An 18,176-nucleotide genomic window follows, 5' to 3' on the forward strand; every position below is an offset into this window, starting at 1 on the left:
TCAGCCGAAATCTTTTGAAAGAGAACAGAAACATATGAAAATTAATATAAATGGCTTTGCAATAACTCAAAATTCAGAAAAATAGATAAATAAATGTCACTTTCTAGGTCTACCTCGTTCAAGTAAGCGTAACAACAATTTCACTGTCTCTAACATTAATGTCGTAAACTTTTCATTAGTTTTTACTATCTATAATATAACCGCTAATATAACTCTCCGTCAACAGCAGATAATAATGGAAGATATGAATTTAAGAATGCTCTTTAATTTCTATAAAACTTTGGGGTCTCCTTTGGTTGAATAATTTTTACCTAAATTACCTCATTACAAACATCGGTCCTTCAACCTGTCAACTTTAAACCTACCTCAGTCATTTATCTTTTAAATTCACAGATTAAAAAATAAAGGAATGGCATGGTATATACGCTTGATAGTGCTCTCTTGACTTCTTAAACAATTCACTCTAAAACTATCCCAATGTTTTGAAGTTCTTGGTCTAATATTGAAAATAAGCGTTTTTTCTTTGTGATACGCTATCTCTTAACAAGTTCTTAATTAGTGTCGCTGCTTTTACCACCCATTATCATTTAATTGCTCTTACCTCTAGAAAACTGAAGTTTTTCCATTTGTGTAACTAACTGATCTCTCTTGTCATATATCATTTATATCTGACATGCTACTGCAGGCAATGGAGAGTATTTGACGTTGTTCTTGATATTTTTCAGACGTTAGATGAAATGTAGCTTAAGGTTACGTTGACCCTGGCGAATCGTTTGTACTTTACGTCAGTATCAATAATGGACCATTTTACAATTTTGTTTTGAAAAAAACGTCCTTATTCTAAAATCTCAAATTCATGTGAAGGCCCTCTTAACATATCATATTTGTTAAAGGCCCTTGTCGAACCTTGACAAAGGGCCTTTGGCCTTACCCGAGTTCATTTGGTATCCTGTAGCTGGTAGCCGACAAGTTCATTCTCTCTCTCTCTCTCTCTCTCTCTCTCTCTCTCTCTCTCTCTCTCTCTCTCTCTCTCTCTCTCTCTCTCTCTCTCTCTCTCTCCTTTACCCATTCTGTCTAAGGTGTGTAAATCAAAAATAAAATTTATTAAGCAAGTTTAACAACGAATCATGTAAAATGAAATTGTGAAAGGTAGATATTAAACCCATTAAGCATTATCCTGAAGCAAAGTAGATAATCGCATGTCAGATATGATACATGGGGAATATATACTGTCCCCCATCAAGTCTCTAAACCAACCCCTATTCCACTGAAGTCTGTTACACATAACTTTCAAAGTAATTTCTGTCACTGGTTCCATTTTAAACGACCACTTCCCACATCAGCCATTTTAAATGCTCGTTCATACAGTAGCATATCTTCCCCAATTATTCATGAGTCCATTGAAACATTCCTGGCAAAGAACAGAACTGTCTCTGTTATCATCTAGTTTATAAACACACCAAAACACATGAGATAAATGGCAAATAATGACAAAAAGACCAATCACTAAATAATCGCTTACTCATATATGTTACTTGTTATTATTTCAGATTCTTTATGTATCTCATTGTAGGCTATGCATCATTGTACGGCCTTTCCGCCGATATATATATCTGCCTTTTACATGTTCTGTAACGCGTTATATATGTCTTCCTATGCCTGTTAACAAACACAATTTCTGTATGGACACAGCGGGGACCTCAGGTCGCCCGCTACCTTTCCGTCCGCTTTCCGCATTATAAACACCTGTCGAGAAAAATAAAGGAGGGTCCCCGTGCTGGCACAAGGCCAGCTAAATCTAAAACAACAACATAATAAAGGATCAGTCTTTCACTTCTCACATTTCCTGGACCTCACACTTGATTCCCAGCGTGCCCAATGTGTCCTTTTTGATTTGGGCCGTCACACAGAGTGCCCAATCTATCACAAGCCTATTTGCACCAAGCATTATCGTAATGCTCGTATGAACGTACATTTCCGTTTCAAACCCCAGATTCTGATTTTAACAGGACCAAAAGGTTCCTTGCTCGAATGATGGAAATTTCCATCTTTGACACATGACGCTGTATCTGAGCGCCCTCCAAACAATGTTCAGGTCACTGATCGATCAGTTGCTGAATTTACTTATGTTCTCATGTGGACGGAATCTCCATGGTTTCCAACCGTCTTCGGGAAGACTGCCACAGCTGAATCTCAAGTCACTGTATGCTAGGTGCTGAATAAACACTTAAGGCATCTGCAAAATCGCTGAATACGGCAAGCATTTGTATGTTACAAATATCTCCATATATATTAACATATATTTATCTCCGGCGGGACTGGAGATACATTGAATTAGGTTAAATGTCGCGAAAAAGAATTGGATCCCTTTTTTCGAGACAAATCCTTCATCACACGCAGGGTTGGTAAACATAGAGAGGGGCAGGCTGCGAGAGACTGGGTTTCTAATTTGGCTATGTGAATATTCGTGTGGTGTTCTAGCAATCAAAGTGGTTGCATGGTTCGAGTGTTTGGTGTTAAAATGACTGAGTTTTTGATGAGCAAAGATTTACAATTGATAAAATGTCCAACGTACAGAGTTTGACGAGCAAACCGAGCTGTAGACTGAGCATACAAAGTGGGAGAAGAGGTCTTTCTCGAGTGGCGTTCAGTGGGGGAAAGGTGCATTATATTGTCTGTTTCTCAACCAAGCTCATAGCCGGTTTTGTTGTAACGAATCTATGAAGTTTCTAAGTTTAATCATTCAGTATTTCTACCATCCTTGGGTTTGTAGGAGTAAATCTTACTCAGACTATAGAATAATAATAGAAGAGTTCGATTCATGTATTGTCGTTGCGAGACCGATTGCAATGTCTTTTTTTTTTATCTTACAAAAGATTTGTACTTAGTTCTTTGTCTGTGGGGTTAGGGACCGCATGGTCCACAAGTATGTAAGAGACCCGTCGCACTGACCGCAGTCTCTCTCAAGCACACGTGTGTTCGTCATCCTTCGGAGGGACCCAGACAACGAGAAAAACAAAAGCATCCCATTTTCTCTCACTCAAGGAACGCAACGTCTACCATACAATGTTTCCGTCTGTTTCTCCCTAACCATTGTTGTCTCGATATATGTACAATCACCACTACTTGCATTGCCATGCAAGCATTCTAATCATGTGCTCATAATGTTCCACCGAATCTTCTGTATCAAACTGTATGTATGTATGTTTCTGTTTGTGAAGACGCCAAACGTCTCGCCATTTCACATATATTATGCTACTGCATTGTATTCATTAATCTGTCTCGGATCTCATGCAATTGGCCATATGTAGAATTTCCTGGCCTTTCCATTGATATATGTTTTATCACTGTACGTTTATTATGTCTCTCACAATCGTCATCTGTTTGTCTGCCGACAAACACAGATGTCCGAAACATTACCTCTGTGTGTGTAGATGCTACGTTGCGGCTCACAGGCCAATAACATCTTCGAAGATTCTGTACATTCTGTTACGGGCTGCTCTAGGAGCAAGAGCCCGTGCTGGCACAAGGCCAGCTTAATCTGAAACAACAACTGTACATTCATTCAGTGAGGAACCACCAATAAACCAGCCAACACCCAGCCAGTATATCACTCAATCCCGTCCTTGCAAGTATGTGCTGTTCTTTAGTTGTGGGTCGCGTGTTTGAGCCAGTTGACCTTTAACTTGATTATTGCACAACTGTATCCTTGCTGTTAAATTTATTCAAGCATTTATTTTTGTAATAAAGTTCAAAAACCCAACAACCATTCTCGCTTGACCTTCGCAAGTAGTTCGTTGGCTTCGCCCTTCAGGCCGGCCTATTCTATCCCGTAACACCTAGGGACATTGAACCTGTCCCAGTCGCGGGGAAAAATTCGCGACATTAAACGACAACCTTCTAGACATCCTATCAAATTTTCATGTCAGAACTCCGTCAAAACCAACCTCATATTTTCTTTCTTTCTTTTACTTCGGCTGAGTCTGATTGAGATCTTTAGACAGACGACAACAGCAAAATAAGGATAAGATCACTGATCCCTGGGAGTTTCTCGGTAAATACTTCCTTCGCAGACATCGCCGAAATGCATTTTCTCTTTGAAATGACTGCAAATTCCGTCAAAAAAATGTAAAGAGCTAAGTATTTGAAAAAAATATCTTTGTTCATCAGACGGAAGTAATGTAAATACACTATTTTTGGCCAAAGGTTTAATGTTTGTTCCAAACAGATTATAAGAGTTAGTCGTAAGCTAGTAGATAATAAAAGTGCATATGCGGAAAAGATAATTAAAAACTAGGTGAGGTGTGAACTGAAAAAGTGCAGTGGTAGAATGCATAACATACGTGATAATGACAGCATATCAGTATGTCAGATAGGTGAACACAACCCAAAAACCAAGGGTTGATCACGCCACTGCAGTCAAACATTTAATTCACAGACATCCACGAGTTCTGTAGCCTGATTGCAGATGCCACATAAGACTCTTTTCTTCTTAATCTATTTTTCAGCATTTGAAAAACTAGTTTAGAGTTTTTGACATTAAATTCGCACAAAATATTGTGTCGTATGCTTTCTTACCCTTTCTCTTAATTTTCATTGTGCGTTTCGCCGAAAATGCATTATAGTGAATTAACTTAGCGACGTTTACGCTTACCGTCAAGCCGCTGGTCACGATCGCTTGCCAAAACAAACCAGTTTTTTAATATTCGAAATGTGAATTTTGCTGATTTGGTTCACAGCGATGCACAATCGTCCGGATCTATCTTCCATGGGTATCCCTCCCGCATATTGAGTCCAGAAGCAGGCAAGAAAACGTCTGAAATTACAAACTGATCCATCATTAAAAAAAAAAAGAACAATAAGATTCGCCCCACTTGTTTTTAACTATTTGCTTCTAGTTATCATTCGAACCAAATTCAACTAAATTGATTCACATTGTCAAATATGTCAAGACGTTGCTGTAATTTGCCTTTTCTCTTTAAAATCGAGGAAACACACTGGTAAATCGTTCTTCCGAATGAAGTGCACATACTAATGTTATTCAGAATATTTATAGAAATCTCGAGCCAACAATCTTATTTTAGTCGTTATTTGCTGCATTTCTACTTCAAATTCTAGTGCAAATGATGACTAGCAAACATCACGATAAAAATTACGGCTGTAAATTTTCCAAACTTGAAGAAGTTATTTGATGACAAACTAGAATATATAATATTTGCTTACACTATCCCTTCTTTGGCCGCTTATGTTCACACCAAATCAATGACATTTTCGACGCAAAGACACACACACATATATATACATATATATATATATATATATATATATATATATATATATATATATATATATATATATATGTGTGTGTGTGTGTGTGTGTAATGTAATATAATATGCAAACAAATCAACAGAGTAATTTGTAACATACTAAAACTCTACGACATATAATGATCCTCGTAAACTACGTTTTGCACTCATGCTGAGCTAAAGTTGTAAATATTTAATATATGGAGCATTTTTGCTATACCTTTTGCTTGGCTTTTGTGCATTTGCAGTGAGTTCGAACGTTCAAACTACTTTTTACCTCATGCAAAGGGAAACCATATTCGATTAGGGCTTGTAAAGTACCAAAGAACTGGGTACTTTCTACGACACAACATTCAACTGCCAAAGAGATGTAAAAAGAATCATTATATTTAAAGCCGTAACACGCATACATCCCATTATGAAAAGATGTACTGTATAACTCAACAGCACCTTTGTGGATTTTCGGAAGTCCATACATGATTCCATACGAAGAACCTGTGACAAATAGATTTTGAAATGTGGTTACCTTCTGTTTAAGCTGTCTCAAGTCTATTAATTTTATCTTCAGTGTTAATAATATCTTGTAAATTAGGACTGCCAACCTTCTGAATTTGGTTGATTTATCTAAAATGGCATTCATCTTATTACCATACTCCTGTTTAACGCGACGAGTGATGATTATACTTCCGTTCTTCGATAATTTTATAGCTCTCAAGAAATTTTCTTCATTGCAAATAACATAGCTCTCCGTTAGTATATAACGTCCCGAAATTGTTTTTCTATGCAAAATTTCCTTCCATTTACAATAATAAATGTCGATGCAAATTAATAAACCTATTAAACAGAGAATTACCAGCAATTTCAAATTCATTCCAAAAAAGCCTCTGACCTAATAGGATCTTTTTTTAAATGCAAGGGCAGATTGGCTCCGCTTTTGCCATCCAACATCTTATGTAAATACACGTCCCAATTGTGAACGGGGAACCAACGTTGGATGCACAAAGCGGTTGCTACAGGTTTGAATCCGCTGTCACCAGGGTCTCGGAGACTCGGAGTCAGTTTCAGCTTCAGGACTGCCTGCAGACCGTCCAGACCCGAAGCCTCCAACATACGTAATCACGTGTTGCACTGCAAGACTAACATCAGTTATGCAGGTTTTAAAATCATTTCATCCACGCAAGAAGAGGGGAACTAACTACGTTAGAGTCTATCATAATAAAAGCTATCATCCCTTCGTTAAACACCCAAACAGCCCCCATACAGCTATTCGTAGCATAACTGGTCGTTTGTTTATATTTTGGTCTGCACTTCAGCTTTTACGCTTTCTTTTTTGGGATGTTTTATTTTCTTTTTAGCCCAATTTAGGTAGGTTACGTCCGTCTTTATAGTGATTTTTAAAAAAATATTTACGCCTTTTATAAAATTTTAAGTGATTTTGTAAATTGCAGCCTTGAGGCAAAATAAACGGTTATTTTGATATGAGCTGTTATATATATATATATATATATATATATATATATATATATATATATATATATATATATATATTAATGTATATATTATATATATATTGAGTGTGTACGCTCGCGTGTGTTGTGTATACGCGAAAGCTTTTCCTCCTGTTTATTATCTATTCCTGCCTGGCCACTTTTTCTCCTATCGATTGTTTGCCCACGATTCTTCTCCATAAATCTTCCTTTATATCCTAACCACCCTCTCCATCATTCCCACTCAGTCTCTAATTGCCTTTTCTTCTTCTTTCAGCTTATATCTTCAATTGCAATTCCACCTCATTCTTTGTTGCATACGACACGCCTGCATTAGACACCTCCGTTTTCATGTTCATATTCCAAGAGAAATTATTTCCAGTTTACAACGATTTATTTGTCAAAGAACAACACAACTTTATATTGCCCTCTCGTATGTTTCATAAAAATAGAATAATTCATAATAAAATCCATAATATTCATGATAAAATACAATATGATCGTCCAATAGTTCTACCAAATATGAACGACCTTTTCCCTCGCCGAATCGACTGTGATTTGGCGATTTGATATTGATTCAGTTATTCATCAACAAATCACCGAATCAACAGTGAATATCCGAATTCCACTCTGACTTGTCCATTAGCAATTTCTCCTCTGACACCATTATGGCAAGGCAGTACTCAAATTACTTGTTCAAAATATCTTACTACAGATTCAGTCGGTTTATAAACTCATGTGTTTTGTGGTATTCTTATCTGTAGGCAGTCTTGTTACTGATATCAGGTGTAATTCGAGGGATACTCCTCTCCAGGCGAAAAATGGAATCGAAGTCTGTAAGTCGAGATCAAAGAGAATATATCAGAAGTTTCGGTGTTGCCATTAGATAAGGTTTCAATAGAAGTTAATATTACACTGCAACGGCAATAGTGTCGCTCACTACTACCTAGACTCACCCAGCTTTGTGCTGGCACGGGCTCTTGCTCTTACTGACCATCAAATATCTCATACCGGCTGCTTCACGACTTAAAGCAATAGTACTAAAATAAAAGTAATTTGAAAGGAGGGTTACCACACAGATCTCCGCTTTAAATCCCTGACGATTTGAAAAATAAATCACATTAAAGTCTATCAGCATTTCCAGTGTTTCAGTTGAGTCTCATTACTTTTATAACTTTTTGCGTAGCGATTTAATTCATCAGATGTTTGGAGGGGGAGGGGAAGAAATTGAGCCTCCAGAGTCCTGCTGATCTTCGAAATCAGCTCTGAAACAATTTCAGTAAGATACACTTGTACCAGAATGCAAATAAATGTATTTTTGACGGGAACACTCCAGACCCCCAAGAATCAAATTCGGGTTCGGGGATAAAGCAATCGAAGACAATAGGGTGACACAACTACCATTTACCTGTAATTTCTGGCATACTCTTTCTTTTCCAAGCTCTAGATTTGTCCTTTCATCAGAACACACCACAAATGTTGCTAAATGACAAGCCTCGTGCTTATCTATAACAAAATAACGATGACATATCATGTAATAGACTACACTATGTACTGTAATGAATGAGAAGAGAATGAAGAGTCAACAAAATAAGTCTCAGAAGTACTGAATAAAGAACCTTGCGTGATACATTCATACTGCTTAATGTACTTGAAATAGCTGCGTTTAGAGACTGGAAGTGCATTACCACGACAGTTCATTAAGGAAAGAAACTTTCTTCTTTGATAAGGGTTAGTGAATTACTAGAATGACTATGTAACCGATTAGCTTTTTCCTTCATTTTTCTTTATGCTTGCGAAACGATTTTACAAGTCACTGTTCTAAGTGTTATCAGATTTTACACAGTAACTATGCTTGTTGAAGCAGATGCTAATGTTGTTTTGATTGCTGTTAATCTAGAGATGAATAACTTGAAGTTTGATTAACTTTTGTAGGAACTCAGTTTGCTAATGGGCGATTATGTTATCTTGTATTTTTCTCCCACCAAAACGAGGGGTATTCAGGGCACAAAATCTGTACTATTAAATGTCTTTTGAGCACTTCAAGAACCAAAGTCTGTATCTGAAGAAAAAAATATCAATATCTGGACTTACCATCATCTCCATTCAAGGACTTTATTATTAATCACCCAGGAACTGCCTTTTTGGGTTCGTTTGTAAGGTATGAAATGGAGCGTCCCTTCTACTCTCATTAAACTTTTATTCTTCCTTAAAATTTCACTGACGTTTCACTTGGGAATACATTAGGACAATCGAAACCAAGCCCCGTATACTTCAGTGAAACTCTTCCACTCAGGGACATATTCTACAAGTGGTAGAATATGTTCAATTTCATATGCCTCTTCCAACCTTTTCTTTGCCAGACGTTTGCGCAACAGCATTACAAACTTTGGTTCTTTGTTCACTTTTTCACTAAGGATGACAACCGAGTCACTAGTTCCACCTGGGTATAGAAGACATTTAAAAATGGAACTAACTCATAACTAGCTCTCATTTGTTTCTCTATTTTTTTTTTTTCGGTTGTCTAATCTTCTTCCAACTTCTTGAAAAACATGTTCCTCTAGAAGTCCACAGTATGGAAATCAAAATCACTCGCTAAACGTTCCAGCAATCACTAGTGAAGCACATCGACAACCAAGAATGAAACTTTCTTGCCCAAACAAGGGAAACAACTGACGTGAACTTGTTTGACGCCACCAAACAGTGATTGAATGGAAATGCCGTTCATGGTGAATAAACTGAAAAAAAGAACCGAATGATTGTGCAAATTGTAGTTTATAAACTATCCTCAGAAAGGAGGCGCAGCTTGGTTGGGGTCGTCCTGTTAAACCGATTACAAGGAATTCGCAATTTGCAAAAAAAAAAAAAAAAAAAACATTGTATGTCTGACATTGGTGACACGGTGTCATATGGGAAAATGGGGAAAAATTTTCGATAGTTGCACCTCTAAAATCGACTTTTTTCTTCTTCTTCTTTACTGACAATACGACCACAATTATGCCTATTATATTTCAGTTTAGTAATGCAGCAGAATATTTTAATGAAAATATCCATGCAGTTTCAAAAATGATCGTAAGCTCACTTACAGACAGAACCATTTTTAACTGCCGTGGGATGGTCAAGGCTTTCTGATCTTGAATTATTATCGGTTGAAAGTGAGTTCACGGAGGGCAATTATTTCTTGACAGCTAAAGTTTCATAGAATCAAATCATTCATTTCTTTCGACGGAGAGATTAACTAGTATGAAGTTCCTAGCGTTATGATAGGAAAGTTATGATTTGGTTGCAATGTCCACTAATCTCTGACATGCCTGTTTCTGTGTTCCTTTTTATCTTATTTGATTTTCTTTTTGTGTTTCCGCTCTGTTTCCTTTATGAGTATATGTCCATATGCATTTGGCCGCAAATTCTGCATTATTCTGGCCATGATTGTTTTTTCCACAAAGAATTTACATCTCAATTTTTCCTATAAAGAATTTTCATCTTAACATCACGGCGGAGGAAAACTACTCCGAGAAATTCATTATCATGAATAAGGAAATGGAAACCACGAGGAATTGGAATTATAACTCCGAAGTTAGAGGGCACAGACTATGCCTATAAGATTAAAATATGCTTTAGTTTTAAAATCATCAGACCTTACGGCGTAAGTTTCTGTACAGAAGTAAAGCATTTAAATATTCCAATGATATATACAAAACAAGCAGAAGGTGGACATCTCATGGAGTTATTCAACATAAAAAGTTACAAACTAATAAATTAAGATAATTGAAAAAGTAAAGAAAAGAAAAACGAAAAAATTACACCGAAGATCATGATAGCAAATGTCTAAGAAAATGAACAAGATAATACCAAAGGTCCGAATATTAAGAAATAAGAAACGTTCGGTAAAAATGAGAATGACTCAAACAAATTTCTACACTGAAATCTTACGACATAAGGCAAGTAATATTTTATTATTAAGTGCTAACCCAGATATAAAGTAACGTAGGAGCATGGTAGTATCGCAATGTATGTAACAGATTCCACGTGCTAAAGTGTTTTTTTTTTTTTTTTTAGAATTTGGACATAAGTTGGAAAAATGTACGGAAGAACTTGAATACGAAAAGTATGGGAAACACCACGCATTAAAATGCCCAAAGTATGCAAAAGCCGAAAAGTATGGGAAAGACCGTGGGTTAAAAGAATGCCCAAAGTATGTGAAAGACCACTGGTTAAAAGAATGCCCAAAGTGTGGGAAAGACCACGGGTTAAATGAATGCCTGAAGTATGGTAAAGACCACGGGTTAATAGAATGCCTGAAGTATGAGAAAGACCACTGGTTAAAAGAGCACCCGAAGTATGGGAAAGTCCATGGTTAAAAGAATGCCCAAAGCATTGGAAAGACCACGGGTTAAAAGAATGCCCAAAGTATGAGAAAGACCATGGGTTAAAAGAATGCCCAAATTGTAGGAAAGACCATGGGTTAAAAGAATGCCCTAAGTATGGAAATGGCCATGGGTTAATAGATTGCCTGAGTAATGAGGACCACAGGTTAAAAAAATGACCAGAGTGTGCAAAAGACCCTGAATTAAAAGAATGCCCTAGGTATTGGAAAGGCCACAGTTCAAAAGAATGGCCAAAGTGTGGGAAAGACTACAGGTTAAAAGAACGAACAAAGCGTGTGAAAGACTACAGGTTAAAAGAATGACCAAAGTGTGGGAAAGACTACAGGTTAAAAGAATGGCCAAAGTGTGGGAAGGACTACAGGTTAAAAGAATGGCCAAAGTGTGGGAAAGACTACAGGTTAAAAGAATGAACAAAGTGTGGGAAAGACTACGGGTTAAAAGATTGAACAAAGTGTGGGAAAGACTACAGGTTAAAAGATTGAACAAAGTGTGGGAAAGACTACAGGTTAAAAGAATGAACAAAGTGTGGGAAAGACTACAGGTTAAAAGAATGAACAAAGTGTGGGAAAGATTACAGGTTAAAAGAATGAACAAAGTGTGGGAAAGACTACAGGTTAAGATAATAAACAAAGTGTGGGAAAGACCATGGTTTAAAAGAATGAACAAAGAGTGGGAAAGACCACATGTTAAAAGAATGGCCAAAATGTGGGAAAGACCATGGGCTAAAAGAATGAACAAAGTGTGGGAAACACTACAGGTTAAAAGAATGAACAAAGTGTGGGAAAGACCACGGGTTAAAAGAATGAACAAAGTGTGGGAAAGACTACAGGTTAAAAGAATGAACAAAGTGTGGGAAAGACTACAGGTTAAAAGAATGAACGAAGTGTGGGAAAGTCCACGTGTTAAAAGAATAAACAAAGTGTAAGAAAGACTACAGGTTAAAAGAATGAACAAAGTGTGGGAAAGACTACAGGTTAAAAGAATGAACAAAGTGTGGGAAAGACCACGGGCTAAAAGAATGAACAAAGTGTGGGAAAGACTACAGGTTAAAAGAATGAACAAAGAGTGGGAAAGACCCCGGGTTAAAAGAATGCCAAAAGTGTGAGAAAGACCACGGGTTAAAAGAATGAACAGAGTATGGGAAAGACTACAGGTTAAAAGAATGCCCAAAGTGTGAGAAATACCCCAGGTTAAAAGAATGCCATAAATACGAGAAAGACCCCAGGTTAAAAGAATGTCCAAAATATGTGAAAGACCACGTATGAAAAGAATGCCATAAGTACTGGAAAGACCCGGAGTTAAAAGAATGCCCAAAGTATGAGAGAGACCACAGGCTAAAAGAATGCCTGAAGTGTGGGAAAGACCACGAGTTAAAAGGATGAATACACTATGGAAAAGACCATGGGCTAAAAGAATGCCCAAAGTGTAAGTAAGGCCATGGGTTAAAAGAATACCATAAGTACGGGAAAGACCACGGTTGAAAAGAATGCCCAAAGTTTGGGATACTACGAGTGAAAAGATGTAATTCAGAAAGAACAAAAGGTACGCTTTGCCAAGATTCACATATTACAGGACACAGATAATGCCAGAAGTACAAAAAAACAAGACAAAAAAATACAGCCTCCTAAGAACAAATATAAATAAAAGATAACTTCTCCAACATTCATTTAATGGGCTACAAAATGACTGAAATACGAGAACATTATTATGACACATAACCACATCGATACATTACCACTATCAGAATAAAGAATAAATGACATGTTACCGTCCACGCACTGAATTTATCATATTCCAAAATAATATGTGGAACATTTCAATATATTGGTATAGCAATGACTTGGGAAAAATATCAAGAAAATAACAAGAGTGCTCTATATATATGGACCATCAAGTATAAGAAAAGTGATATTTAGTAAGAGAACGGAAGACCAACTAGATACATTCGATGACGAAAGACGATAAACTCATCTGTGAAGACTTTTAACTTGTGGACCGATGAAAGTGAAAAGAGAGGAAGACTTCATAAGTCTGTAAATAGGTTTATAGAAAAACGAAAGAAAATTACCCTTTTAGAAACTGAAAATAAAGAACTTGCAAATAAATTTGAAAATTTCTTCACTGAGAAATACCAAGAAGTGTAAAATAGTTTTAGACCAAAAGAAATCGTGATTCATGATAGATGTCTTTCTCCTAGGAGTTCCAATAGAAAATCTAAGAAGTTTTCAATGCGCACAGTATGAGGACTCTATTAAAGAATAAAAAAAAAAAAACTCTTGCGAGGTTGCCTTTTCCAGTGGCTATAGAGAATTAACACGACATCGAGAAAATGGTATACGTAAAACTAACTTTAACTTCTTATTATCATTAAACAAAAATACTGAGACGGTGATGCATCCTCAGCTCGTTAAACATCTTCGAAAGTGCATTAATTACCAGACAATCAGTCTGCTTCTGAAAAAGATCACTTAAGGAGACAGTATCGTGTTCTGTGATAAACGATTCCTGTGATGCACTGATGTAAATGTGCAAAACTAATATAGAAATGGAAATTTTAAATATACTTGCACATAAGTCTAATCCAAGATGAGACTACACTTTCATGGTCTACCGATATGTTTGCTGAAGAGGGAACAGAATCTACCGAGCAAGACAAATTTATAAATGAATAACGCTCAACGGGATACAGTCATACCCATCATCACTGAGCTACAATGGTTATCAATTCAAGCAAAAGTGAATATAACAGAAGTGTTTTGATGTACCCCACCGTGATAAAGAAAAAAAAAAAAGGAAACAGGTGAAAGACCTCTTACAGATATTTACTACCAAAAGCATTACCGACAACGATGAATAAATGGAGCCTGGTTGTAACAAAGATATGAAAAAAAGCAAACCACACCCAAATCTATAATCATTTGTCTCAAGAACCAAAGAGATGGGAAAACTTGGAGGCATCTAAGAAGGCTATTCAAGGAAAGTATTAAATATGACTGGCAAATAAATGTGAAAGCTGCCAGGGCCAAAATAATGATGAAGAAGCAATGTAAATGTAATTATATTTAGGCTGTGGGTAAGATATAATTCAAAGATGTAAATCTAACTTTGCAACCCCTGTAGGTCACGACTGAAGTCATTACTTTCACCAACCTACGAGAATCACTCTTTACGAGCAGCATGAGTGCGAAATATCACTAAGGAATCAGGATGGTCCTATAGAGGAGGAGGTCAGCGGGAGAGGGTGACGCCATGAATTACCGACTGGATGACACTCATCCCAAGTGATAATGAAGCATGCACATTAAAACACAAATCTTCCATTTGCACAAAGCAATCTATATTTTTCATTTGCTATGCAGCTATGCTAAACTGCAAATATGTGTATAATATTTCTTACGTGTATATATAAAAAGCAATGCTAAAAGCAATAAAGATACTGTCATGGACAGACTAAAAAAGGTTTATCATGGCAAATTCAGCAGAAAAGTAAACAATTGGCGGAAGGGAGGACGAAGCCCTCAAGGCAAAGCTCCGAAGCAAATAATAATTGAGAGCTTTAGCGTTGGGCGTCTGAAAGGGCGGGGCCGCAACATATGCTACCTTTTCCACTATGGAAATGCGTGGCTGTGTAGAGGCATACTGACACTGCCTTAATTATGTACAAGTTATGCGTGCGTGGTGATTTCTCAGTCAGAGTTATAGTCTTACAAAGTATGAAAGCAGTGAGTTTTATCGATTATTTTCATTCCCCTTTTTCCAAGAAATGAAACGCGAAAAAAGACTGCAGCTGAAGGAAATATCAAAGAATATCAGATGGCGTGCTCATGGGTTTTATTACACAAGTTAAACAAGAATAAATGGTCAAAACAACAACGAAACAAACGCTGCGACAAGTAATAGTCAGTGTGAAACTGACACATTCGTGACGTACTATCACTTTCAGAATATGGAATTCGCAATTGCTGTCCCAGAATGTATTCCGTGAAATCAGTGGGCAGGCGCAATACAAACACAAAATTGCATCAAATGTGACGGCGATCGTGGTCCGGGACGTCATTCGAGGTTGGAGTTGCCCCGCAGGCAGAACCAAGGACCAGGTAGAACCCAGAGAGCCGTTGCATCGAATAACATACGACGTGGAAGCAGAAACTGCGTTGTCTACTAAAGTAACGTAAGCCTTCAAAAAATTAATATCCCCCATTAATACTACACAGAGTGGACGTTCCATTCGAGTTCGCAGAAAAACTTTAAGGTTTCCAAACTTGTTACTTATTCGCAAGTTGTCTTTATTATACCTTCAGATGTTAGACCACAATACCCCTTGATATTGAATTCACTTTACCTTTGGAATAAACCAACATCCAAAGGGAATAATATATAAGTCCATCTTTCTAGGCCAAATACTAAATTAACCCCACTCTCACCTCTGTTCCAGAATCAAAAGGCATAGATTCGTATTCTAGCAAGGGTAGAAACAAGTACCTCACACAATTCTTTTTAGGTGTAAGTTATACCGAAGGTCAAGTGAATTCTATATATGGGATATTTGTGGCTTAATATTTGAGTATGTATGTACTTTGAGAAAAATTTTCAGTAGGAATTTAGTTAATGAAGACTTTTTTTACTGTTGTGTAGAGAAAATATTTGATAAGTTAACAGGCACACACTAACACACACAAACAACACACACACACACACACACATATATATATATATATATATATATATATATATATATATATATATATATATATACAGTAGCTTATACACACGCGTGCCGTTTTTTTGTTCACAAATATCTATTTACAAATACCGTTAGATATCAAATTCACTATATCTTGGGAATAACTTATGCCATAGAGAATAAAAATTGACAAGCAAGAGTTCGAACCGTGCCAGGGATTAGAAACAATGATAGCAATTCCCCTTGGGCTTAAGTTATTCCCAATTTATAGTGAAATCGATATTGAAAGATATTCGTGGCTTAACACATATGCACGGATTTATATACATATATATATATATATATATATATATATATATATATATATATATATATATATATATATATATATATATATATATATATATATGTGTGTGTGTGTGTGTGTGTGTGTGTATATATATATATATATATAATATATATACTTTGGGAATAACTTAAGCCCAAGGGGAATTGCTATCATTGTTTCTAAGCCCTGTCACGTTCGAACTCTTTCTTGTCAATTTTGATTCTCCATGGCATAAACCATTCCTAAGATACAGTGAATTTGATATCTAACGATATTTGTAAATAAATATATGTGAACAAAAAAAAAGCACGCGTGTATAATCGACAATATATATATATATATATATATATATATATATATATATATATATATATATATATATATATATATATATGTGTGTGTGTGTGTGTGTGTATGCGTTTATATAAATACACATTTGTGTGTGTGCGTGTTGTGTGTTAGTGTGTGTCCGTTAGCTTATCAAATATTTTCTCTTACGCAGCAATAAGAAAATAAGTCTTCATTAACAGCATTTCTACTGAAAAATTTTCTCAAAGTATAACCGTTTTCAAAGCAGGAAACCACTTGAAGTCACGTTTCTCATTATAATCATATCAGTTGTTGACATCCTAGACCAGTTCCTGTTATTACAGTCGAACCTGTCACAGCAAATTTGTTCTAAAGCTCGAGTGTCCCATAAAAAGAAACCCTGGCTGTTGCGCAAACAAGTAAAGCATCCTTTCATCACTAACTGGAGACTGACTTCGCTAAAGAAATGCTACTGTATCTTAAACTTAACGGTTTCAAATGAAAGGTTTTTGCCGAAGCTTCCATCCATAAATCCTTCCGCAAATTTTGCCCTAGACACCTTCTTACACAGTATGACGCAATTTTGTCAGTCTGCTTCATAATAACCAAAGACAAAATAATGACTTCAAATCTCAGGCAAGTATACCCCTCAAGATTACTTAAGTGAAGATAATATAATTTCTTACGTAATGCTAGTAAGGTTTATCAAGTCCTTGACAAGAAAATAATAACTTCAACAGGCAGCTCTTCTAGGAATATATCCGTCACTGAAAAGTACTCCATACATCTCCACCAGACGACTGAATACTCTATTTTACATAAATAAACACAATTCTTCAAAACGAGTCCACTGATGAAAGCGACTTTTTAACACAGAGAATTGATTATCAAAGTTAAATAAAGAATGTTTTTAAAACCCTGAAGGTAGAAAACACCAAATCGTATTAAATTCTAATAGATAAAAGAATTAAGAGAACTATACAACTATTGCGTAAGCCTTTAGTCCTAAGCTAAGGCTGACAATTTACAACCTTAAATAATCATCAGAATTCTGCGAAACAGTGCTTCGTTTAGTTGCAATAAATCTGGTGTCCGCTGAACCCCTTCCTGGCATTGCTTATTGCTAAAATTTGGTCCCTGAACCGACCACTAACACGAGTGAGGAAACTGATCAAAGTCAATATTTAGAACTCCGGAGTAATGAATTAGCAAGTGACGGAGAATTTCGGAGCGTAATTTACAAACCTGATTACAGATTGAGAGGCCAGGAACTCGATTCATTGCACAAGTAATATTTTCTTAAAGTTACATATACAACATTGTTATCTTCCACATTAATCATTTTTATTTTCTACGTTGATTTTTGTTGTGCTGTATCATTATTATTATTAAGTGTTTTCTTATGTCCTTTTGACAAATACTGCAAATTTTGCTTGCAAAAGAGTAGCAGCTGAAACGGAAATAGAAAACACGATAACTGAGGCCGAACTGCTATCGTTTCCGACACTGAATTCCGAATAGGCCTCCTACCATAATATCATTATAACTATTATTATTATTATTGCAGGATCTTGCGCAATGAAGAAACGTCTTTGCATCTGGACGATGATTGCTATAACTTCGGCGTTTCGAAATAAGGGCCACTTCTCGCACTTAGAGGGGTTATCAAGAGG

At 36.3% G+C, this 18,176-nt stretch overlaps 2 protein-coding genes across 7 annotated transcripts in view; one reads left to right on the plus strand and one right to left on the minus strand.

The window, feature by feature from the left end:
• The window catches only part of LOC136840591 (synergin gamma-like), a 244,305-nt gene that overhangs the window by 189,801 nt on the left and 36,328 nt on the right, over positions 1 to 18,176 (minus strand). For 2 of the 6 annotated variants that reach the window (XM_067107255.1, XM_067107260.1), the window contains exon 1: positions 8,889 to 9,003. The exons of 2 other annotated variants lie outside the window; for them this stretch is intronic. In XM_067107255.1, the coding sequence (XP_066963356.1) occupies positions 8,889 to 8,900 (12 nt within the window). In that variant the 5' untranslated portion in view covers positions 8,901 to 9,003. Of the gene's footprint in view, positions 12 to 8,888; positions 9,004 to 18,176 lie in introns of those variants that run through there. 2 more of the 6 variants (XM_067107257.1, XM_067107254.1) reach the window with 2 other exon arrangements.
• Positions 11,409 to 12,107, plus strand: LOC136841048 (U-scoloptoxin(08)-Er5b-like). The gene has a single exon (XM_067108103.1). The coding sequence runs from the start codon at positions 11,409 to 11,411 to the stop codon at positions 12,105 to 12,107; it is 699 nt and encodes a 232-aa protein (XP_066964204.1).

The sequence above is a fragment of the Macrobrachium rosenbergii genome, chromosome 8, assembly GCF_040412425.1.
Source record: "Macrobrachium rosenbergii isolate ZJJX-2024 chromosome 8, ASM4041242v1, whole genome shotgun sequence".
Lineage (NCBI taxonomy): Eukaryota > Metazoa > Arthropoda > Malacostraca > Decapoda > Palaemonidae > Macrobrachium > Macrobrachium rosenbergii.

Bases quoted from the DNA above. Each gene is read 5' to 3' on its own strand.
- LOC136841048 (XM_067108103.1), top strand. From the start codon at position 11,409: ATGGCCAAAGTGTGGGAAAGACTACAGGTTAAAAGAACGAACAAAGCG.